At 35.1% G+C, this 24,989-nt stretch overlaps 1 protein-coding gene across 1 annotated transcript in view; it reads left to right on the top strand.

Annotated features, from left to right (window-relative positions):
• Positions 1-24,989, top strand: part of CCDC171 (coiled-coil domain containing 171) — a gene marked incomplete at its 3' end in the record, with an annotated part of 345,924 nt that overhangs the window by 84,419 nt on the left and 236,516 nt on the right. The window contains exons 9-10 of the mRNA XM_082603964.1: positions 1,041-1,201; positions 8,759-8,897. Of these exons, the coding sequence (XP_082460090.1) occupies positions 1,041-1,201; positions 8,759-8,897 (300 nt within the window). The remainder of the gene's footprint in view (positions 1-1,040; positions 1,202-8,758; positions 8,898-24,989) is intronic.

Raw genomic sequence — 24,989 nt, 5'->3', positions numbered from 1 at the left:
TCTTAACTTAATTTTCTAAACAGATAAAATATTCACATAGTTCAAAAATTAAAACAAAATTTAGCGATCAAAAACTCTTGCTTTCACTCTTGTCTCTCCTATTGTTCTCTCTTTCCTGCTGTCTATCCTTATTTTTTCCACTTGTTTACCTAAAATATAGCATACTGCATACAATAATCTGGACTCTGCTCCTCCCAATATGTATTAACACTACACAGAGACACGTAGACAACTTGCTTTTCAAAAGTTATTTTGTAGCCTTTTTATAGCTACAAATTATTCTTTTATGGATATGCACTTTGTTTATCTATTCTACTGTTGGCGTATACAGGGAATCTAGTTTTTAAAATGTCTTGTTGTGTAAAATTTCAAGTACATGCAAAGGTAGAGAGAATAGTAAAATGGACTCCCCGTGTACCCATCACTCAGCTTCAAGACTTATCTCACAGGACAATTGTGTTTTATCTATAATATTAATGCTCTTCTACTCCACCACCCCCAGATTATTTTGAAGCAAATCCTGGATATCATATTACTAGACCCATAAATATTTTAGTCAAATAGTATTATTTGATAATAAAAATTTTGCTTTTCTACGGTAAGAAATCTCCAGGTATAAAAAGATCTGTTAACTTTGTTAGGCTTATAAAGATGTTCATATAATAATGTTTCTCAAAAGAGAGGAAGGATACTTCCCTCTAGTTTTCAAAAACCACTTAATTTATTATGTTTATTAAAAAAATGTCCAAATGGGTTAGTAGATCAAAATTAGGCACTTTGATGGGACGCATTATATTGTATCTGCCTGTCCCTTTTCATAGCACAGTTGAGTCTGTATTCTTCCACTCTTCTCTTCCATTACACATGTTGAGAAAGGGAATACACTGCCTTTTGTTTATTTTCCTTTTTTAAACCAAAAACAGAAAGAAAGACTTGTTTGGATGAATGATAATCTGCTGTTTGATAAAGTATTCTAGTCAATTTGATATTGGTGCTAGTGTTTCCTTTCTTGCTTTAATTACTTTTCTGTCATCTGGTAGTTACAGATTCGAGACCTTGAAGGAGATTTGCAGGTAGAAAAGGCCAGCCAAGCAGAAGCTGTTGCTGATTTAGAAATGATCAAGAATAAATTCAAAGAAGTTGAAAGTGCATATGAACGAGAAAAGCATAATGCACAAGAGAGCTTTGCAAAACTAAATATGTAAGTGTAATACTGTAAAACTCTCTAAATTAATATTAAGAGTTTATGAAATCTACATGAGTATGAATGTGTAGTACTAGGTAAATATGGAAATGCTCTGTTGGATTTTGAAGTATCATGGCAATTTCAAGGAGTCTCAGAAATGCAGAAATACTTTCTTATACTAGAAAGTAAATATATTAATGTATTTTATATTTACTGATGTAATATAGTATCTTTAAGGCCTTGACTTCTAGGCCACCTAAAATGGGCTATGTGGGAGATGGGTAATGTTTGAGATTTTCGTAAACTGTAGAAATAACAGTAGGAGTAATATTACTACTGGGGCTAACATGTATGTGGCTCACTTCATACCTAGCATTGCATGGTTTTATTTAATTTATAACACCCTATGAGGTAGCTACTCTTTTTTATCCCTGTTCTACAGATGTGAAAATTGAGGCCTAATGAGGGTAAGGACACACAGCTAAGTGTAGAGTCAGGATCTTTCTGACTCCTATTGATTTTAACCTCTTTCAGTTCAAATGTGTGTCATCTGAAAAGTTCTGTGAAAAATTATAAGAAGTTTATATCTATTTAATATGCTTCCAAAAATAAGTCAATAGTAGACAGTTTAAGCCATTTCCTCTCAGAGGATGAAATGTGTACCACCATTGGTACATGACATGATAATAGGTTGATATATTAGAGTTATGTATTTATTTTGAATGTTTATTTCTATTTATGACAGATAGTAGCTTTCCATTTACAGTTGTAATATAGTTTCCTTTTAAAATACTTCATTTAACTTATGATGTGAGTTAATTTAAAGAAAAGTATTATTTAGAGTTGTGACTATGGCAGAAACTATAAAGATTGGACTTGAAAGACTGAAGTTTGAAAAAATTTAAAACTCTTTAACTGTGATTACCTTTATTAGTAATGCTTATAATACATTAAATGAGTAATTCTTAACTGAATTTTCTTGCTTCTTCCAGAATGACTTAAATGATGTTCTGTGAACATTATTCTAAGGACTTATGCTCCTTTATTTCCTTTGAATCATATCTTGAATCTGCACATTTATATATAAATATTTTTGAAGGGCCTTTATGTAGCATATAGTACAGGCTTCTTTACTGTTGCTTTGAGGTAATGATTATGACCTACTAGTGAAACTGTAAGAAGTCAGACTGTACTCCCAACAATTAAAGCTTTCCAGCAGTGAAATAATAGGCTTCTTTGGGGAACTAGTGAACTCTCTGCCTTGGAAAGTTCGAAACAGGGGGTAGATGATTCTTTGTCATGGATACTGAAGAACAGAGCTCTGCAAAGGTTGGATTAGAGGAATTTTAAGATAATTGCTAACGTTTAAGCTCTAAGATTTTAACCTATGTACTTTTAAAATTGGACTCCAGAGCAAATTTTTTCCTTAAGTTTGTTTTGCTATTATTTGTGTTTTGGTGCTTGAAAAATTTTACTCAAGTTTTGTATTCCAATAAGCACAAACTAACAGTTCTAAATATTAATTATGTATTACAACTAAGCACCAGCTAACAATCCTAAATGCTTTAATATAATGTCCCTTATCTGTTCTTCATCCCTATATAACTGTGCTATAATAAAAGTTACTAATAATATTAATAAATAAACAAGAAACAGTAAAAATTAAGTAGTAATTAAAGTCCACGACTCATTGATAGTTTCTGTGACTTCTCTTCCCCAATCCCCTCCTTCTTGTTATTGTATGTCATACGACAGCCACTTCCTTTCCATTTATCAGAGGTATGAGAAGGACTGATATGACATGAGGGATGATTGGATAAGTTATTTCATTTTCTACCTATACTTCTGATTCTTTTTCAGAATCTTCTTTAAAATCTTTAAGAGTCACAAACTCTCAAGTATTAATTTTTCAAAGTAGTTCTAAGTTTTGGATAATGTATTTCAAAAGGAGAATTGATATTTTAGGTTTTTAAGGTAAATAATACCTTTAATTTACAACTTTGAGAGCAGTGAGTTTTGGGGTAGGACATTGTTTTACCTTTTGGATAGATCTGATTTAGCAGTTGGTGACAACGAGGTTTTAGAGAAAATGCTGCCTGAACCTTGCAGGTGGTTAAGGGTTTTAAGCTTCTGTTTCCTTCCAGGTAGATCTAGGCAGGATCTCATTAAAAGGCAGGAGGAAAAAGCTGTGTGTGTATTTTAGAGTTTTAATTTTGGCCAACAGTTTCATAACAGTGAATATTCCTGCATGAAACTGTTTTCAATGGAATATATATATATACACATACGTAGATGGAATATACATATGTATACATATATATTAGATGGAATATATGTATATATTTTAATATATTATTATATATTAAATATTACATAATATAATAAATAAAATTATTATATATTAAACGTCCTTTGAAGAACTCAGCTAAGAATTTGAACAGCAGGCTATTTTAATGAATACATATAATGTATAATTTTAGAAAGAATATATGTTCTCTATATTCCTCTAATTAAATTTTCTTAGTTATAAATTTTTTTCCATTGAAAACTAAAGTATAAAACTAAAATTTTTCAATAATTTTTTTTATACTTGAAATTTTTTTTTTTTAATTTTTGCCCTCACTGAGTGGCTTGTGGGATCTTAATTCCCCCACCAGGGATTGAACCTGTGCCCTTGGCAGTGAAAGCACAGAGACCTAACCACTGGACTGCCAGGGAATTCCCTTCAATATGTCAGGTCTTCATTAGCTGTGGTAACTGATTGTTGGACAGTGGTAGAGAGAAGATCCTGATAATCCTTAAATCTAGTTTAAGTTTAAATTTAGTTTAAAATAATGCTAGTCAAGGATATGATACTGAACAGACTGAATCTAAATTTATTTTATTACATTCAGTATTTAGGGACTTCTTTATTTTTCTAAATACATCAACCAAAAGTATAAAAAGAAGTACAAAAATACTGGGTTGGCCAAAAAGTTCCTTTGGTTTTTAAGTAAAAATAAAAGACACATTTTTTTTTTTTTTTTTTTTTTGTGGTACGCGGGCTTCTCACTGCTGTGGCCTCTCCCGTTGCGGAGCACAGGCTCCGGATGCGCAGGCTCCGGATGCGCAGGCTCAGCGGCCATGGCGCACGGACCCAGCCGCTCCGCGGCATGTGGGATCCTCCCAGACCGGGGCACGAACCTGTGTCCCCTGCATCGGCAGGCGGACTCTCAACCACTGCGCCACCAGGGAAGCCCAAAGACACATTTTTTATTTTTACCAAGAACTTTATTGAACAATGTATTCACCATTTTGTTCCACTAACTTCTGCCATTTTTCAGGCAACTTCATAATTCCATCTTCCCAAAACTTTTTATCTTTTTGAGCAGAGAACTGTTCCAGGTGCCTTTTACAGTCTTCCAGGTAATTGAACTTTTTTCCATTAAGAGAATTTTGTAAAGACCGAAATCAATGGAAATCCGAAGGTGCAATCAATGTCTGGTGAATATGGCGGGTGAATCAGAACTTCCCAGCCAAGCTGTAAGAGTTTTTGCCTGGTCATCAAAGAAACATGCAGTCTTGTGTTATCCTGATGGATGATTATGTATTTTCTGTTGACTAATTCCGGATGCTTTTCATCGAGTGCCACTTTCAGTTGGTCTAATTGAGAGCAGTACTTGTTGGAATTAATTGTTTGTTTTTCACTCCCTTCCAATCCCACCGTATGCACAACATCACCTTTGGATGAAGACTGACCTTTGGTGTGGTTGGTGGTGGTTCATTTCGCTTGCTCCACGATCTCTTCTGTTCCACATTATTGTACACTTCATCATCCGTCACAATTTGTTTTAAAAACGAAACATTTTTGTTACGTTTCATTAGAGAATCGCATGCGGAAATACGGTCATAAAGGTTTTTTTCGCTTAACTTATGTGGAACTCAAACATCAAAGCGATTAACATAACCAAGCTGGTGCAAATGATTTTCAGTGCTTGATTAGGATATTTTGAGTATGTCGGTTCTCTCCCGCGTGGTATAACATTGATTGTTCTCAGTTAATGTCTCGATTTGATCACTATCAACTTCAACTGGTCTACCTGACCGTGGAGCATCATCCAGCGAGAAATCTCCAGCACAAAACTTCGCAAACCACTTTTGACACGTTCGATCAGTCACAGCACCTTCTCCATACACTGCACAAATCTTTTTTTGTGTGTTTCAGTTGCGTTTTTACCTTTCTTGAAATAATAAAAGCATAATATGCCAAAAATTTGCTTTTTTATTCAATATCCAAATGGCTACACAAAAATTCACCAAATTTGATAAGTTTTTTTAAATGCACGCTGATATGACAGCTGTCACAATACAGTCTAACAAAATTATTTTGAATGAAGGTAAAGACAAGTAAGGTGTACTAGAGCCAAATTACTGAAAAAAATGAGTGAACTTTTTAGCCAACCCAGTATTATAACTTGTGGCACTATTATTGTTTATATTCTTGGTAAAAGATAGCCTGAAGGTGGCTATTTGTTAAAACAGCTGTACTGTTGTCAAATTCTTAGCTGAACTCTTAAACAACAATAACAACAACAACAAAATGGGAATCCAGTAGGAAAGAACGGCTCTTAACTACAAGTTTCCTTCTTCTCCCTTTCCTTTCTTGCCTAAAATCCTCCATCTGTCCTGACTCTTCTCTATTGGGTTCAAAGAGACTGGGGCTCCCTTGAACCTTCAGTTTACTCCCGCCCTACTCATTCCCCTTGGGTGGGGCTGTTGGCAGAAGCATAGGAGCCAGCTTCTTTGGGTTGTGCATGAGACTACTGACAGCAAGGGATGTTCCCCATTTCAGTGGACTCAACTTGGACTTTATTTATAAAATAGCACCAAATAACAGGTGCATTTAATTTTATATTTGCTGCTTAATAATTTTTTAAATTAAAATTTGATTTTATTAAAGTTAGCACTTGTACATAATCTAAGAAGTAAAATAGTGCTTTTAAGCTCATGATAAACCACATTTTGGTACCCCATTGCTTTCTACGACCAGTTTCTGCTCTTTTGAAGAAACCAATTTTTTTTTTGCGGTACGCTGGCCTCTCACCGTTGTGGCCTCTCCCACTGTGGAGCCGAGGCTCCGGACGCGCAGGCTCAGCTGCCCTGACTCACGGGCCTGGCCGCTCTGCGGCATGTGGGATCCTCCCGAACCGGGGCACGAACCCATGTCCCCTGCATCGGCAGGCGGACTCTCAACCACTGCGCCACCAGGGAAGCCCTGAAGCAACCAATTTTAATTCTTATAGCTGTTTCTTCTGATATTTAACTTTGTATTTCTAAATATCATGCATATTGTGCCACTTTTTCAACTTCCACCTCTACATGTTATCTATTGGCCTCAACTTATTTATCTACATTGTACATTTCTACCACACAGCACACACTTATTTCTTCCTTCCTCCCATCCTTTCAGTAGGGTTGTATTTTGGTGTATATTTCTACATTTTTTTTGGTCCGGCATCTTTATTACTCTATACAACGTTTTATTATATTCTTTGTTGTTTATTGTGTCTTCCTATGTGGAGAGGAACTTTGTTTTGTTCATTGCTATCTCCCAAAGTCTAGACTAGTGCTTGGTACACAAGAGCTGCAAAGTAAAGATTTGCTGAATCATCAAACGAATGAGTAGTTAATAATTGTCTCATTTTATGATGGATTAGTTTGTGTGCACCAATCACTAAGTTATTCTTAAACTGTCTAACAAAATTGAAAATCTCTCATTATGTTTCTATACCTCAGAAATTCTATCATTTTGAGCTTCTTGTAAGATGTATCACTCTTGGACTCTTCTCTCCACCTCCTCCTTTCTGGATGAATTGTTTTATAGGCTTCCTGTCACAGTCATCCCAGGACTTCTCTTCACCACCATCCTTGGCATTGCCTTTACTTCTCTTATATTGGATCTCTTGTTTACTGATCTCGTGCCCATCTTCCTTGTTTGATTTACTCCCTTGTAAAGTAGCTTCTTGAGAAATTATACATTAGAGAAAAAATTTTAAAACTTGCATTCTGAAAATGTCTTTACTTGATCTTTACCCTTTTGCATAGTTTAGCTGGCTGTTTATTCAGTTCTAGTGTCAAGAAGACTGAAGTCATTTGATTCCTGATCTTTGTATGAGACCTGTGTTTTCCTCTGGAAACTTGTATAGAGTATATATGTTACCAAGTCTGGAAACATAGGCAAATATCTAGAAATGGTTTATTGGTGTTAGATTGTAACACATGATAAAATAATACTAATAATATGTATTTCTGTACTCTATGAACACAATGTGGAATCTTCTTTTTGTTCCCACTGTTCTGAAATTTCATGATGATGGGCCTGGCATAGGTTGTTTTTCATTCATGCTGGGCACTCACTGAGCTCTTTCAATTTTAGAGATTTGAATAATTTGTTTCTGGCAAATTCTCTTATATTATTACTTTGCTGATTTCTCCCTTTCCACTTTCTTTACCTTCTGTTTCTAGAATTTCTGTTATTTATATGTTGGGATTCCTGGATTGATTTTCTTATCTTTTCTCTACTTTGATCCATTTTTGTTGTTTAGTTTTACTTTCTGGGAAGTTGATATCAATGTCTTATCTAATCTATACATGTTTAAATTTTACCCACTCTGCCGTGGAATATCCTTGATTCAAGGAAGAATATACCAAAGGGTTGGCACTAGAATTGTCTCTTTTCCATTCCTAGAGAAAGAAGTGTTGACTGTTCAGAATAAGATCATGTGTTATTCAAAAATTAGGTCTTCATTTGATTACAGCCTGAGTGTAGTGTGGATTTGATTAGACTGAGTCACCCTATCTCCCATATTACAGCTTAAAAGTTATAGGAAACAGATCTACTACATTTATCAGGAAGATATCAGATTAAAAATAGCAGCAACACTTTAATTTGAATTAAAATTATCCACTTGGTGGATTATCTACAGCAAAATTTAAAATACTTCCGAACTGCTTGTCATCTTATATCCAAACAAGAATGTAAATACAGCTTAGTGCTAGCCTGAGCAAAATTCAAATAGGCAAGGAAATCCTTTGAAATTTATGTTTTGACAGTGAATATGAATGATTTTTGATTATTCTTGCTTTTGGATTTTCCATGTCACCACACCAGTTCCACTTGCATGGACAGTCAGGAGTAAAACATTTGTGTCATTTCTAATGTTATACTTTAATTTGAAAATCATTTGATAGGACTGCTTTCTGTTTTGAGGCAGTCTCTGAGCTAATTGAACTGTGGTGGGTGGGGTTTGTTTATCATAAATAGTGGTGAATCAACACTAACCAGATCTATTTTGCTTATAACCTTGGGTATAGTACAGATATCTGCTATCAAAAAGTGGGGCTATTATTCCTTTAGAGTCTTTCATTTAAGAATGTACAATTCTTTCAATTTGAAAAAATGAGAAGTGACCTTTAAAACCTCTGGGCATGAAACCATGATATATAATACATCTGCCACTTGTGTTAAAGTTGTATAATAGGACCTGATAAAAGCATATTTGAAAAACCTGCTCTGACACTTTAACTTTTCAGATTAGAAAGAAAGTATTTCTCCAACAACAAGAAACTAAATGAAGAAATCGAGGAACAGAAGAAAGTAATTATAGACCTTTCAGAGAGACTCCAGTATAATGAAAAAAGTTGCAGTGAATTACAGGAAGAACTTGTAATGGTAAGGATAGAAAAGAAAACCCTATGGCAGTTACTTTATTGGGTCAAATTGGATGTTTGACAGGTTTTTTTTTCTCACTACATGCCATGAGGTAATTGTATGAAAGTAATTTTAGTGGCATTGATATAAAATTTCAAAACTGGAGACACTGTGTACAACAAAGCTATACATAATAAAACCTCTGTTCTTTGGAATAATTGGGAAAACTAGATGAATTAGTGGAAGTCTGAATTACAGAGTGTTTTCAAATTGATTCAGGTGTTTTTCTTTCTTTTTTTTTTTTTAAGTGCATAAAACAATGTTATCTAGATGGAGGTGGAGTTAGGGTTTATAATCAGTAGATCTAATGATTTCAAAGACTCCCCCCGCTTTTTTAAAAAATAAATTTATTTTATTTTTGGCTGCGTTGGGTCTTCATTGCTGTGCGTGGGCTTTTCTCTGGTTGCGGCAAGCGGGGGCGACTCTTTGTTGTGGTGCGCGGGCCTCTCACTGCGGTGGCTTCTCTTGTTGGGGAACACGGGCTCTAGGCGCACAGGCTTCAGTGGTTGTGATACGCGGGCTCAGTAGTTGTGGCTTATGGGCTTAGTTGCTCTGTGGCACGTGGGATCTTCCTGAACCAGGGCTCGAACCCGTGTCCCTTGCATTGGCAGGTGGATTCTTAACTGTTGCGCCACCGGGGAAGCCCTATTTTTATTTTTTAAATTTATTTTTTGGCTGTGTTGGGTCTTCGTTGCTGTGCGCAGGCTTTCTCTAGTTGTGGCGAGTGGGGACTACTCTTCGTTGTGGTGCGCTACCAGGGAAGCCCCAAAGACTCCCTTTTATAATCATTTTGAACCTGATCACTCTGTCTCCATTCCCCAATAATCGAGCCTTCACACCATCACCAAATTTATCTTTCTAAAGTATTGATCTGCTCTTGTCACCCTCCATTTATTAAAAAACAATCAATGTCTCCCTGTTGCTTTCAGAATAAAGTCCAGCTTCGTGTCATGTAATCTAAGGCCCTGTTGTTTGTGGCTCTATGTTAACTTTTCCAGCTTCTTGTATTGCCCTTGCCCTCTCTTTATCTTGCTTCAGCCACAGTAAAGTACTCTCAGCTTTGTAAACACATTATATATCTTCACAATGTCTTACATTTGTTCAGACTGTTTATTTTTTGACCCACGTTGACTGAAATGCTTATTCTCTTCTTTTAACAAATTCCTATATTATCCTGTGATGGTCAGCTCTGAAATTTTGCAGTCTGTGACGCTTTCTATGGTTCCATCTTTTCCTACTTTTTCATCCACCTAAATTCAGAATTCTGACCTCTCCCAACTTTGTGTTTCTTTAGTTCTTAGTTTAGCATCTTTATCATAACACCAAAATCTGATGTGTATTATCTCTGCCAAGAGATTGAGAGTGCATTGAGGCTAACTTCATTTTACATGCCAAGATTCCACAGTAGTACTTGCCTCAATAAACATTTGTTGGATGGATTTATTTGGTTGATGCACATACTCCAACTCTGCAGTTTTCTCGGAACCCCAAGAGGGAGGGCATAAAGTTTATAGTAATACCCTATTTCCTCTTTGTCTTGTTCTCCACGTACATACCTTCCCCAAAGACTTGGCTACTTCACTTGCAATTATATTCCACAACTCTTAGCGATGTTAGTTACTGAGGAAAATGAATATTCTTTTCCTTGTCCAAAAAGATGGAAGCTCAGGGTTATACTAAGAAGTGGTAGCCAAATCAATGCTGCCTAGTTAGAAAGGTAACAATGACAAAGAAAGTAATGATGGGATAACATTTAAACTCTTTATCATTTTCAAATGACCCAATATTACATACAGACAGGTGGCCCTCTGTCTTGCTTCAGCCACATTAGAGTACTCTTGGCTTCCTAAACAAATTATATATTTTCATAACTTTCTTGCTTCTGTTTTGGTTTTTCATATTTTTGACCACATTGACTGAAATGCTCCTTCTTTTCCTGGAACAAATGTCTGTATATCCTCTAATGTCCAACTCTGTCTCCATTTAACTCAGAATATCCAGTTTGTTCTGATAAAGGGATTGATATTATTGCTTACACTGTGTTTGAATTTGTAGTTTGAGTTCTTTGGATGTGGGATTTTAGAAAGCTTAGAGCTCTCTGTGTGGCATGCTGTAGTGCCTATTCACTGTTATGTGCTACCCTAAATTTCATGGGCTATCCCACTTCTCCCCCCTGATTCAGGAGGGTGAATCATGGTGGAGAGAAACACGTCAGAGTCATTGAGCTGAGTATTGGTCTTGCTGTAATCAAACAGTTTGGAAAGTGAGTTATAACTGAGAATGCAATGGCGAAGACATTGTCAGCAATATAAGTTGCGTGAATCCTCCTGATTCTGGTCTCCTAGCACTCCAATGACTAGATAAAAGAAGACTGGCTGAATTCACCACTGAATTCACCATGCTTTGTGATTAAAAATAATTTACGTGATGCCAATAGGTTTTTACTTTTTAACTTTTACAGTTTGGTGGATGGTCTGAAATAAGGAGAGTTGTAGCTCACTAGCAACCACCGTTTGCTTGTTTGGACCATTGGCACTCAGCCTATAAAGCACTATTGTTCTGACTGGTGGAAGAGCCATTGGGATGTTCAGAAGCGTATTCAGGTTGCAACCTAAGTGGTCTACAGTTCACATGGTTCAGCCTAACTATTTATATGTTCCTCTCTGTTTTTTCATCTCTCTTAAAGCCGTAGCTTTATGTCTTATTTTCTTCCATCTTTCTGTTTTCTTGTCTTCCTCTTTTTATCCTTCCTTATTATTAGCTTTCTCCTTTAACTTGTTCTGTTTTATTCTTTTTAGAACAGTTGCTTTCTATCTCTTTACCCAACCATAATATGAAATTTAAAAAATATTTAATGAAAATACTATTACTTTAAATAGTAAGTACAGTGTTTTATTTTTTATTAAAAAACTCATATGTAGCTTTTCTTAAATCATTTTTTGGGTACATAGTCCTTTATTTCCTTTTATTTTTTTCTGTAGGTTAGTGGCCTTTGAGTTGGGAGGGGAATCTTATAAATTTCTCTCTAAAGAGATATCTGTCAAATTAAAAATTTTAAACCATAAAAAATGGAGGTTTTTTTAGTTCTGCATCCTCACAGTCTGTTATTTTTGCTTTGAATTCATAATTGTTTTTGACTGAAGAGAAAATGCCTTAAGAAGAGGCTTTTACCTTTTGTTTTTGGAAATAAAACTTTGTTTTAATGGCATCCTATGATCCTACATACCCTAGTGTGTCTTTCCCACAGTTATGTTTCTATTGAACAAGATAGTGTCAGCTTTTATAGAATATAGATGGGAAGCATAAGTTAGATACAGGTAATTTTCCTCTCCCTTTGAGGTAACCACTTGTTTTCTAGTTTAGGTCACATTCATGACCATTATTCAAGTCTTGGTCTTTATTTTCTATGTTGCCTTGTAAGAGAAAATTAAAGCCACTTTCCTCTATAGGTTTACTAGTGAGATCAAGGTATTATTAATATATGCAAAGGCTTCAGGAAGTTTTGAGACTTAAAAATATCAATTGTATAACCTAAGGTCTAGCCTCTCAGAATTGGAAGAAACCATAGAGATCATCCAGGTCAGGATATACACAGTGTCAATAAGCCAGTTGCAAAGTGATAGCTTCCCTGTTTCAAGAGAGAGAATAAAAATATAGAGCATAATTTTGGAAAAGTTCAAACTGGTTATGTTGAGTCTTTTGTTGATATTTAAGGAATATAAACCCAGCCAACATTAATTGTACTTTTATATTCGTGAAATTACTCCTATTCAAGGTGTGGATTTAGAAGATATGATTAGCAAATGAGTAGTATATTATTATTTTTAATGTCATAAAATTAATAGAATTTCAACATAGGACATCTAAGGATTTAACAAAATTAGTTTCATGTTCCATGTTATACACTACTGAATTTGACTTTAAAAAGCTTTGATTAAAGTTGAACTATTAATTTTAAATTCTATGAATTTAATAATGATTTAATCAACTACTAATTAAAACCGAATTTCAAGTTCAAGCTGCTTAGTGATCATGCTTATTAAAGCCCATCAGAGGTTCAATAGATCCAGTTGGGTCTTTTAGTCATTACTGTGAGGTTTTTTTTTTTTTTTTTTTTTTTTTTTTTTTTACTGTGAGTTTTTGTATCTGCTTCTCTTGAAGCAGGGGAGCTATCATTTTCAAATTGGTATTATTAGGATTTGCTTTGTGCTTTCCACAATGAAATTTTTTTAAGTCCATCATTTCTTGAGATTTGTTTTTCTGCCACTCGGTAATATTTAGTTACAGCTCTAGGAGAGACCACATATTGAAAAGGGAATTCTAGTTCTCATGAGGTTTTGCTCAAAGAATATTTTATTCTCTAAAGAACTTGTGATTGAAAATGGTCAAGTGTATATTTTTTCCCTATACTTTGGGGGTTTGACTGATTATATAATAATAACGATTGCTAGCATTAGATAGGATTTTGGCAAGTGCTTTGATTGCTGTGCTTTGTGGTAAAGCAAAAGTTTCTTGATAATATTTTTGCATCAAATGATCAGTTAGGTTTGCTTTAGAAGGACATGTTTCTGATTTTGCAGGAGGCATTCAAAACTAATGGGCTAATAAAAATTCTGTTCTGAATTTTTATTCAAAATCTGTTGATTCCTGCTTTTTACCAATAATAGGAGTAGTATTTATATATGAGCATTGTTTTTGCTAATATAAACATCACTTTCTGTCTCTCGTAGTGGTCCTTAAAAATTTAATACTATTAAATAGTATTTCTCAAATGTGTGTATGTTTGTATTTGTGTATTTAAATGTGCATTATATGACTGGCTTCCTAAATTTATAATGTGGGCATAAAGCTTTTTTATTAAGCTTTTTGAAATTTATTAATATATATATTCTTAAGTTTTGAAAATTTAAATCTGGGAAAAAATAAAATGGTATTGTGTTTGTGTGTTTGTGCATGTGTGTGCGTGTGAGTGTGCGTGTGTGTGTGTGCGCGTGTGCGTGTGTGTGTGTGTGTGTGACAGAGAGAGAGAGAGAGAGAGAAGGAGAGAGAGAGAGAAAGATAGAGATAGAGGGAGATATTTATATGTCAGGGCCTAAATTGAGATTGGACAGTAGCATTTTCTGAAAAATAAACTAAGTGTAAAGCTGTGTAAGGGAAGATGACAGTTCATCATATGCCATAAGCATTGGGATCATAGAATGCTCACATCCGTGGAAGCAGCATAGGTGAGCAAGGAGGGAAAAAATAGTAAACTGTTTTATGAAGAAGTAAGAAGATTAGTTATCTTCAATATGATCAAAGGAAAAGCTGCAGATGGTGATGATTATGAAAGCTAACCAGATCAAATTCAGTTTAGCTGAGCAAGCTCTCCTGGAGTCCTTACAAATGGGCTGCCTATGTGGTAACTGGGTGGAAGATAAAATAAAAAGGTGAGATGTGGAGCATACGTATGTGATGTCGGTTGCAGGTTCTGATGCTCCTCTGTTTTTTTCAGAATTCCTTTGTAATGGCTTAAAATATATTTAAACTAATTTAAAAGCTTATGTGAGTTCAAAACTGTTCAGAAATTATAGGTGTTACGTATCACTGCTACAAAAGTTCAACCTTTTTTTTTTTTATTAGTTTCTGCTTTATAACAAAGTGAATCAGTCATACATATACATCTGTTCCCTCAACCCTTCCCTCATGCATCTCCCTCCCTCCCACCCTCCCCATCCCACCCCTCCAGTCGGTCACAAAGCACCGAGCTGATCTCCCTGTGCTCTGCGGCTGCTTCCCACTATCTATCTACCTTACGTTTGGTAGTGTATATATGTCCATGCCTCTCTTTCGCTTTGTCACAGCTTACCCTTCCCCCTCCCCATATCCTCAAGTCCATTCTCAAGTAGGTCTGTGTCTTTATTCCCGTTTTACCCCTAGGTTCTTCATGACATTTTTTTTTTAATTCCATATATATGTGTTAGCATACGGTATTTGTCTTTCTCTTTCTGACTTACTTCACTCTGTATGACAGACTCTAGGTCTATCCACCTCATTACAAATAGCTCAGTTTCATTTCTTTTTATGGCTGAGTAATATTCCATTGTATATATGTGCCACATCTTCTTTATCCATTCATCCGATGATGGACACTTAGGTTGTTTCCAGCTCCGGGCTATTGTGAATAGAGCTGCAATGAACATTTTGGTACATGTCTCTTTTTGAATTATGGTTTTCTCAGGGTATATGCCTAGTAGTGGGATTGCTGGGTCATATGGTAGTTCTATTTTTAGTTTTTTAAGGAACCTCCATACTGTTCTCCATAGTGGCTGTACCAATTCACATTCCCACCAGCAGTGCAAGAGTGTTCCCTTTTCTCCACACCCTCTCCAGCATTTATTGTTTCTAGATTTCTTGATGATGGCCATTCTGACTGGTGTGAGATGATATCTCATTGTAGTTTTGATTTGCATTTCTCTAATGATTAATGATGTTGAGCATTCTTTCATGTGTTTGTTGACAGTCTGTATATCTTCTTTGGAGAAATGCCTATTTAAGTCTTCTGCCCATTTTTGGATTGGGTTGTTTGTTTTTTTGCTATTGAGCTGCATGAGCTGTTTATAAATTTTGGAGATTAATCCTTTGTCAGTTGCTTCATTTGCAAATATTTTCTCCCATTTTGAGGGTTGTCTTTTGGTCTTGTTTATGGTTTCCTTTGCTGTGCAAAAGCTTTGAAGTTTCATTAGGTCCCATTTGTTTATTTATGTTTTTATTTCCATTTCTCTAGGAGGTGGGTCCAAAAGGATCTTGCTGTGATTTATGTCATAGAGTGTTCTGCCTATGTTGTCCTCTAAGAGTTTGATAGTTTCTGGCCTTACATTTAGGTCTTTAATCCATTTTGAGCTTATTTTTGTGTATGGTGTTAGGGAATGATCTAATCTCATACTTTTACATGTCCCTGTCCAGTTTTCCCAGCACCACTTATTGAAGAGGCTGTCCTTTCTCCACTGTACATTCCTGCCTCCTTTATCAAAGATAAGTTGACCATATGTGCGTGGGTTTATCTCTGGGCTTTCTATCCTGTTCCATTGATCTATCTTTCTGTTTTTATGCCAGTTCCACACTGTCTTGATTACTGTAGCTTTGTAGTATAGTCTGAAGTCAGGGAGCCTGATTCCTCCAGCTCCATTTTTCGTTCTCAAGATTGCTTTGGCTATTCGGTGTCTTTTGTTTTTCCAAACAAATTTTGAAATTTTTTGTTCTAGTTCTGTGAAAAATGCCAGTGGTAGTTTGATAGGGATTGCATTGAATCTGTAGATTGCTTTGGGTAGTAGAGTCATTTTCACAATATTGATTCTTCCAATCCAGGAGCATGGTATATCTCTCCATCTATTTGTATCATCTTTAATTTCTTTCATCAGTGTCTTATAATTTTTTGCATACATGTCTTTTGTCTCCTTAGGTAGGTTTATTCCTAGATATTTTATTCTTTTTGTTGCAATGGTAAATGGGAGTGTTTTCTTGGTTTCATTTTCAGATTTTTCATCATTAGTGTACAGGAATGCCAGAGATTTCTGTGCATTAATTTTGTATCCTGCTACTTTACCAAATTCATTGATTAGCTGTAGTAGTTTTCTGGTAGCATCTTTAGGATTCTCTATGTATAGTATCATGTCATCTGCAAACAGTGACAGCTTTACTTCTTTTCTGATTTGGATTCCTTTTATTTCCTTTTCTTCTCTGATTGCTGTGGCTACAACTTCCAAAACTAGGTTGAATAAGAGTGGTGAGAGTGGGCAGCCTTGTCTTGTTCCTGATCTTAGTGGAAATGGTTTCAGTTTTTCACCATTGAGGACGATGTTGGCTGTGGGTTTGTCATATATGGCCTTTATTATGTTGAGGAAAGTTCCCTCTATGCCTACTTTCTGCAGGGTTTTTATCATAACTGGGTGTTGAATTTTGTCGAAAGCTTCTGCATCTATTGAGATGATCATATGGTTTTTCTCCTTCAACTTGTTAATATGTCAACCTACTTTTAAAATGCTAATTTCATTAAACAAATCTAGTGACTAAGTAAAGGTATTTATTTTTTACCTGTTTGTTTTTTCTATAATTTTTAACTTTATTAACAGTTCCCCTTAATTGCTTTTATTCTTATTTATGGTTTGAGTCAACTTTTCCATTGCAGATCAGCAGGGCTCATTTGGCTAATTTCTAGATATAAAAGTTTGCATATGCTTTTTTATGTTTTTTTCACAAGTTTTTATTAGAAATTTTTATCTACATGCATATCAATTTATGATATTCATGCATGATTAGCAAAAGTGAGGGATGAGTTTTTATAGGCTCAAAGGAAGATAAGATGATAGAATGACATGTTAGATTAAGCCAGAAAATCATTTACTTTACCAGTGTGTATAGTATACCAAGGTTGAAATACTACATAGTTCTTTGTCATCTCATTATCTTTCTGGTTAAAGATATTCTATAACCAACCTTGACTCCTCTTTAATAATACATTTTGATATTTTTAGTCCCCTTTCTACACTGGTTGTAGATTCATCATGACATCTATAAAGTAGTCCTTGGTTCATGGTGAGTGATCAATAAATGTTCATCCAAACATCATCTGGTTAGCCAACATAGCAGTAAGGAACTTTTATTCCTAGGGTAATAAACTCTTTATGTGAATTATGTCCAAGGCAAAAAGAAGTGAGTTCTTTTATCCTACCATTTTGTCTTTTAAACTTCTGTGCATGTTTAGAATTACAGAATTTGTTGAATCAGCATTTTAACATTTAACCTAAACTTACTCTTTATGTCACACAATAAAGCATGTTAATCAAAAATTAGAAACTTAGTATTTTATCTTGCTTTGCACTTTGTTTTTGACCCAGTAGTTTTATTTATTTAGTTAGTAGGTTCTGTTTTTATTCTAGAATTTCTTGCATATCAAAAGGCTACTAAGAGAACTAACAGCTTTGAGAACAAAATTTAAATATAAGTGCAATCCACACTTAATAAAAGTTCCAAATGTTTTCTCTATATGAATGAAGAATGGAAGCTCCATTTATAAAACAAAACAATTTATTAGGAAAAAAATTGTCAACTGTAAAAAGAAAAGGACACTTTGCTGTACACTTGAAACTAACACAGTTTTGTAAATCAACTCTACTTCAGTAAAAAACAATGAAAAGGAGTTTTTCTGGTCATAACCTGGTTCATAAACCTATTAGATGTAAGTAAAATTTGTATTGGCTGTATTATGAGACTATGACCCAGATATCTCTGTAGAAAATTATAATACTACTAATTATAAATAGAATAGCAACTTTAAGGCATAGTTAATTAATTCTTTTTAAGCCTGTCATTCATCAAATCTTTTCTTTATTGTTTGAAAAATTTTACACTAATCAGTGTTTCCTGGCTAATTTGACATTAAATTTGGTTTTAAACTGTAATTGTATTGAAATTTTAGTTCATCTTTTTAAAATTGAAATATAGCTGATGTACAATATTATGTTAGGTTATACAACATAGTGATTCAACATTTAAATACATTATGAAGTGATCACCATGGTAAGTCATCTAGTAACCATCTGTCCCCATACAAAGTTATTATGGTATAATTGAGGATATGCCTTATGGTGTATAATGCATCCCTGTGACTTATTTATTCTATAACTGGAGGTTTGTACCTCTTGATTCCCTTCACCTACTTCACCCATTCCCCCATCTCCCCTCTGGCAACCACCATTTGTTCTCTGTATCTATGAGTCTGTTTTCATTTTGTTTTGTTTATTTGTTTTGTTTTTTAGATTCCACACGTGAGATTATATGGTATTTGTCTTTTTCTTTCTGACTTATTTCACATATTTAGCTCATTGTTTAGTCAGTATTGAACCCTACACTTGAAAGAGAAGAATTATTGTTGAACTAGGAATTTAATTGAACCTTTATACTAAGCTGACTCCAAGTATGCAATTTTTCTGGAATTCTACATTTATACTTATATAAATTTCTATTCCTTGAGATTGATTGGGACTTAGCCTCAGTTGGCATTTCATAATAGAAAAACATATATTTTGGCGACAGGTTGATCTGGGTTTTAATCCACAATTCCATCTCATAATAGTTGTGTGACCTTTAGTGATATTATCCCTCTGAATCTGTTTGCTCATTGTAAAATAGTGCTAATAATATCTACTGTGCAGGATTTTCAGTGAGCATTAAAGATAATATATGTATTGAAATAATAGAGCGTGTGTATATGTATGTAATTTGTGAATATGATGCTGGATTTCCTCTGGAAATATACTTCTATGATAATATTAGGAAAATGCTGAATAAGAAGTCCTAGGATACTAAACCTTTAGGACATTAAAATATATTGTAGGGAAGAACTTCTGAAATGATGGAGTAAGGAGCTTGGTGAACCTAACAAAAAAAATTTAATTGGTGAAAAATTAAAAAAACAACAACAAAAAACCAACCATATAAAGCTCTGAAAATTGTCCTAAGGGCAAAGGAGAAACTTTCATTCAAGAAAATCTACTAATCATCAAAATTAAAAACCTTAGTTCTTCAAAGAACACCATCAGAAAAGTAAAAAGACAACTTATAGAACGGGAGAAAATATTTGCAGCTCATATATCTGATAATGGAGTTTTTACTGAAAGAACTCTTATAACTCAACAATAGAAAGAAAACCTAATTAAAAACTAGACAAAAGATCTGAAAAGAGACTTCTCCACAGAAAATATATAAATGGCCAGTAAACACATAAAAAGCTGCTCAGTATCACTAGTCATCAGGAAAATGCCAATCAAAACCATGATGACATATTGTATCACATACACTAGGATGACTGTAATAAAAAGGACATGTAATAGCAGTTATTGGCAAGGATGTGAAAGAATTGGAATCCTCATACACTTATGCAGGGAATGTAAAATGATGCCTCCACTTTGGAAAATAGTTTGGAAGTTCCTCAAAATAGTTTGGAAGTTAAAATTGGAGTTACCATATGACTTAGTAATTGTACTCCTAGGTATATACCCAATAGAAATGAAAATATACATCTACATATTCATAGCAGCATTTTTTTGTTTTGTTTTGTGGTACGCGGGCCTCTCACTGTTGTGTCCTCTCCTGTTGCGGAGCACAGGCTCCGGATGCGCAGGCCCAGCGGCCATGGCCCAGCCGTTCCGTGGCACGTGGGATCTTCCCAGTCTGGGGCATGAACCCATGTCCCCTGCATCGGCAGGCGGACTCTCAACCACTGCGCCACCAGGGAAGCCCCATAGCAGCATTTTTGATAACAGCAAAGCAATTGAAACAACCCAAATGTCTATCAGCTGATGAATCGATGAACAAAAGTTGGTAAAAACATAACATGGAATATTATTCAGGGATAAAAAGAAATAAAATACTGATCAGTGGTTCAAAATGGATAAAACTTGAAAACATTAAGCTAGGTGAAGGAAACCAGACACAAAAGCCAGACGTATAATCTATAATTCAATTTATATGAAATGTCTAGAGTAGGCTATCTGTAGAGATAGAAAGTAGATTAGGGTTGCCTAGGGCTGAAGGGATTGGGAGAAAATGGGGCGTGACTGCTAATGGGAATGGGATCTCTTTTTGATGTGATGAAATTGTTCTAAAATTGATTGTGGTGATGGTTGAGCAACTCTATGAATGTACTAAAAACCATTGAATTGTGTACTTTAAATGGATGAATTATGCAAGTTGTATCTCAAGCTATTGAAAATAAGAAAATCTAGTAAATTTCAGTAAGAACAGCAAGAGTGTGGCATTTGAGTAATGGCTGGTTCCATAACCCCTTTTCTACCCCCTGCTCCTTGTTATAGAACCTCTACCCTGGGCTGTTGCAGCCAAGAGGATGATCCCTTCCTCTTTCTCTAGCTCCAAGGCTGGGGCTATGCTTTCATTGTAGGAGAGGTACACTGCTGGAATTTCTCATCTCTCAGACCCCTGTGTTGTAGCAACTCTATTCCAGGCAGGCGGGGCTGAGAGGACCAGATCTCTCTTCCTCTACCCAGCTTTCACTTGGAATATAGTAGTTCTACCCCAGGCATGGCAGGCCAAGAATATTGGGGCCAACTGCCCTTGCCCCAGAACACCACGGGTTGCACTTGGTCCCTTAGAGAGCAGGATTGTTGTTTTGGAAAAGTGGGTCCTCACTCCCAGCTCCAATGCAGCGGCACAGGAGTTCTGCCCAGGGGGATAGGCTGGCTGGCTGTAAGGGGAAAGAGCTCTGCAGCTCTGTTTAAGGGGACTGACCTTATTTGACATAAGATGAGTGAAAACTGAAACAACATATCAAATCTTATAGGATGCTGCTAACACAGTGCTTAAGAGGAAAATTTATAGCTGGAGTCACTTGTATTAAAAAAAAAATCCTCGGGCCTCCCTGGTGGCGCAGTGGTTGAGAGTCCGCCTGCCGATGCAGGGGATACGGGTTCGTGCCCCGGTCTGGGAGGATCCCATATGCCGCGGAGCGGCTGGGCCCGTGAGCCATGGCCGCTGGGCCTGCGCGTCCGGAGCCTGTGCTCCGCGGCGGGAGAGGCCACAACAGTGAGAGGCCCGCATACCGCAAAAAGAAAAAAAAAAAAATCCTCAAATTAATAACCTAACGTTTCACCTTAAGAAACTAGAAAAAGAAGAGCAAACTAAACCCAAAACAAGTGGAAGAAAGAAACAATAAAGACTAAAACAGAAACAAAAGAAATAATAATATGGAATAATAGAGGAAATCAATAAAACCAAAAGTTGATTCTTTTTGGAAAGATAACTAAATTGATTAACATTTAGTTAGACTGACCAAGGGAAAAAGAGAGGAGACTCAAATTATTAAAATCATGAATGAAAGAGGGGAGACAACTATTGACTATACAGGAATAAAAGAATTATAAGAGAATACTGTGAACAACTATATGCCAACAAATTAGATAATTTAGATGAAATGGACAGATTTCTAGAAAGACACAAACTACCAAAACTAGTAAAGAAGAAATAGAAAATCTGGATAGACCTATAACAAATAAAGAGATTGACTTAGTAATCAAGAAACTTTTCTTAAAGGAAAGTCCAGGCCCAGAAGGCTTCACTGGTGAATTCTACTAAATGTTTAAGAAGAATTAACGCCAATTCTTCACAGATTCTTTCAAAAAAGAGAAGAGGAGGCAACACTTCCCCTCTCATTATGTGAAGTTAGTTTTATTACCCTGATAACAAACCAAAGACACAGCAAGAAAAGAAAACTCAGACCAGTCTTCCTTTTGAGTATAGATGCCAAAATCCTCAACAATGTGCTAGCAAACCAAATCCAACAATTTATAAAAAAGATTTTACACTATGATCAAGTGGGATTTATCCCATAATGTAAGACTGGTGTAACATCTGAAAATCAACTAGTTAATAGACTTTATTAATAGAATGACAAAAACCAAATGATCATCTCAATAGACAGAGAAAAAATTTGATAAGATTCAACATTTTTCATGATAAAGATGCTCAACAAGCTAGGAGAAGAAAGGATCTTTCTCAACCTGGGAAAGATCATCTATGAAAAACCTAGAGCCAACATCAAAGTTAATGGTGAAAGACTGCTTTCTTTCCAAGATCAGGAACAAGACAAAGATGTATACTCTCACCATGTTTAGTCAACATGGTACTGGTGGTTCCAGCCAGGGCAATAAGGCAAGAAAAAGAAATAAAATGCATTAATTTTGGAAAGGAAGAAGTAAACTATCTATTTGCAGATCATGTAATCTTGTATATTAGAAAATTATAAGGAATTCACACACACACAACTATTAGAAATAATAAATAAGTTTAGCAGGGTTGCAGGGTACAATGCAAGATCAATACCAAAATCAATTGTATTTCTATACACCAGCAATGAACAATCCAAAGATGAAATAAAGGAAGCAATTTCATTTATGATAGTGTCAAAAGGAATAAAGTACTTAGGAGTAACAAAAGAAGTACAAGAATTGTATGCTGAAAACTAGAAATCATCACTTAAAAAAATTAAACAAGACCTAAGTGAATGGAAAGACATTATATGTTCATGGATCATAAGAACTAATATTATTACTTGTTAAGATATTAGTACTCCTCAAACTGATGTATAGATTCAGTGCAATCTCTATCAAAATCCCAGCTGGATTTTTGGAGATACTGACAAGCTGATTGTAAAATTCATTTGGAAATGCAGGAGACAGAATAGCCAAAATAATCTTGCAAAAGAAGAGTAAAGTTGGAGGAGTAACATTTCCCAATTTTAAAGCTTACTACAAGGCTATAGTAATCAAGACACTGTGGTATTGGCATAATGTTGACATACAGATCAATGGAAAAGAATTGAGAGTACTGAAATAAACCCCTACAATTATGTTTAATTGTTTTTGAAAAGGGTGCCAAGTTAATTCAAGTTAATCATATTAAAAGAGTAATATTTTTCAGCAAATGGTGCTGAAAGAACTGGGTATCCACAAGCTAGAGAATGAATTTGAACCCCTACACAAAAGTTAAATGGTTCATAGGCCCAAATAGAATAGCTGAAACTACAAAACTCTTAGGCACTGATTCTTTAGGAGCCACAGCAAAAGCACAAGTGACAAAAAAATAGTTACAATGATACAAAAATAGATACAAATAGATACAATGTATCTACAAATAGATACAATAATTCACCAAAATTAAAAACTTCTGTACTTCAAAGGATACTGTAAAGAAAGTGAAAACAATCACAAAGTGCTAGAAAATTTTTGCAAATCAAGTGACTGATAAAGAACTTGTATTCAGAATGTATAAATGCCTCTCACACCTTAATATTAGAGAAATAACAATTAAAAATATGCTAAAAGTTTAAGTGGACATTTCTTCAAAGAATATATACGAATGGCCAATAAGCATGTTAAAAGATTTTCAAAATCATTTATCAAGGTTATGCAAATCAAAACCACAATGAGATGCCTCTTCACACTGATTAGCATGATTATAATTTAAAAATGGACAGTAGCAAGTTTGGGTGAACATGTGGAGAAGTTGGAATCCTCACACTTTGCTGGGGGGAAGGTAAAAAATGGAAGCCCCTTTGGAAAAACATTTGGCAGGTTTTTAAAAAGTTAAACCTAGAGTGCCCATAAGACTCAGTAGTTTCACTCCTAGGTATATACCCAGGAGAAGTGAAAACATACATCCACCTAAAAACCTGTACATGGATGTTTGTAGCAGCATTATTCATAATAACCAAAAAGTGGAAACAACCCAAATGTTTTTCAACTGATGAATGGATAAATAAAGTGTGACTTATCCCTATGATGTAATATTATTTAGCAATAAAAATAAACAAAATACTTATACATACTATAACACAGCTGAACCTTCAAAATATTATTCTTTGCGAAAGAAGTCAGTCATAAAAGGCTGTATTTTATGATTGCATTTATATGAAGTGTCCAGAAGAAGCAAATCTATAGAAACAGAAGTAAGAATGGTGGTTGCTTGGGCTGGGTATGGAAATGGGAGAGTGGAGAGTGGCAGTCAATGCATATGGCATATATTTTAGTGGGGACAACAGTGTTCTAAATTTAGACTGTGGTTATGATGGCACAATTCTGTGAATATACTAAAAACATTAAATTGTACAGTTTAATTGGGTGAATTGTATGTTACGTCAATTATATCTCAGTAAAAATAAAAAATAAAGTTACCATAATTAAGAATTGATACTGACAAAATAGAGAAATCAATGAAACAGAGAGTTCAAAAATAGCTATGAATATGTATGGGAATTTAATGTGTCATAAAGTTGCATGCATTCAGGAAAAAACTTCAGCTCTGAGGAACAACATACTCATGTATCTCCTCTCTCTACATGCAACGTTGCTCACACAGAACACTGGCAGTCACCAAGTGTGTGTAGATTTCCCCACACCAAGCAATTCTGCCACACCAGCTACATGTCCTACTACTGAACTCAATTCTGACATTATGTACCTGGAGATAGTGTCAGATCCCACAAGTTAAGAATTCAGTTCC

Source organism: Mesoplodon mirus (assembly GCF_964341445.2).
Source record: "Mesoplodon mirus genome assembly, chromosome: 1".
In the NCBI taxonomy this organism is placed as follows: domain Eukaryota; kingdom Metazoa; phylum Chordata; class Mammalia; order Artiodactyla; family Ziphiidae; genus Mesoplodon; species Mesoplodon mirus.
This window is presented reverse-complemented; position numbering and strand designations above follow the sequence as displayed.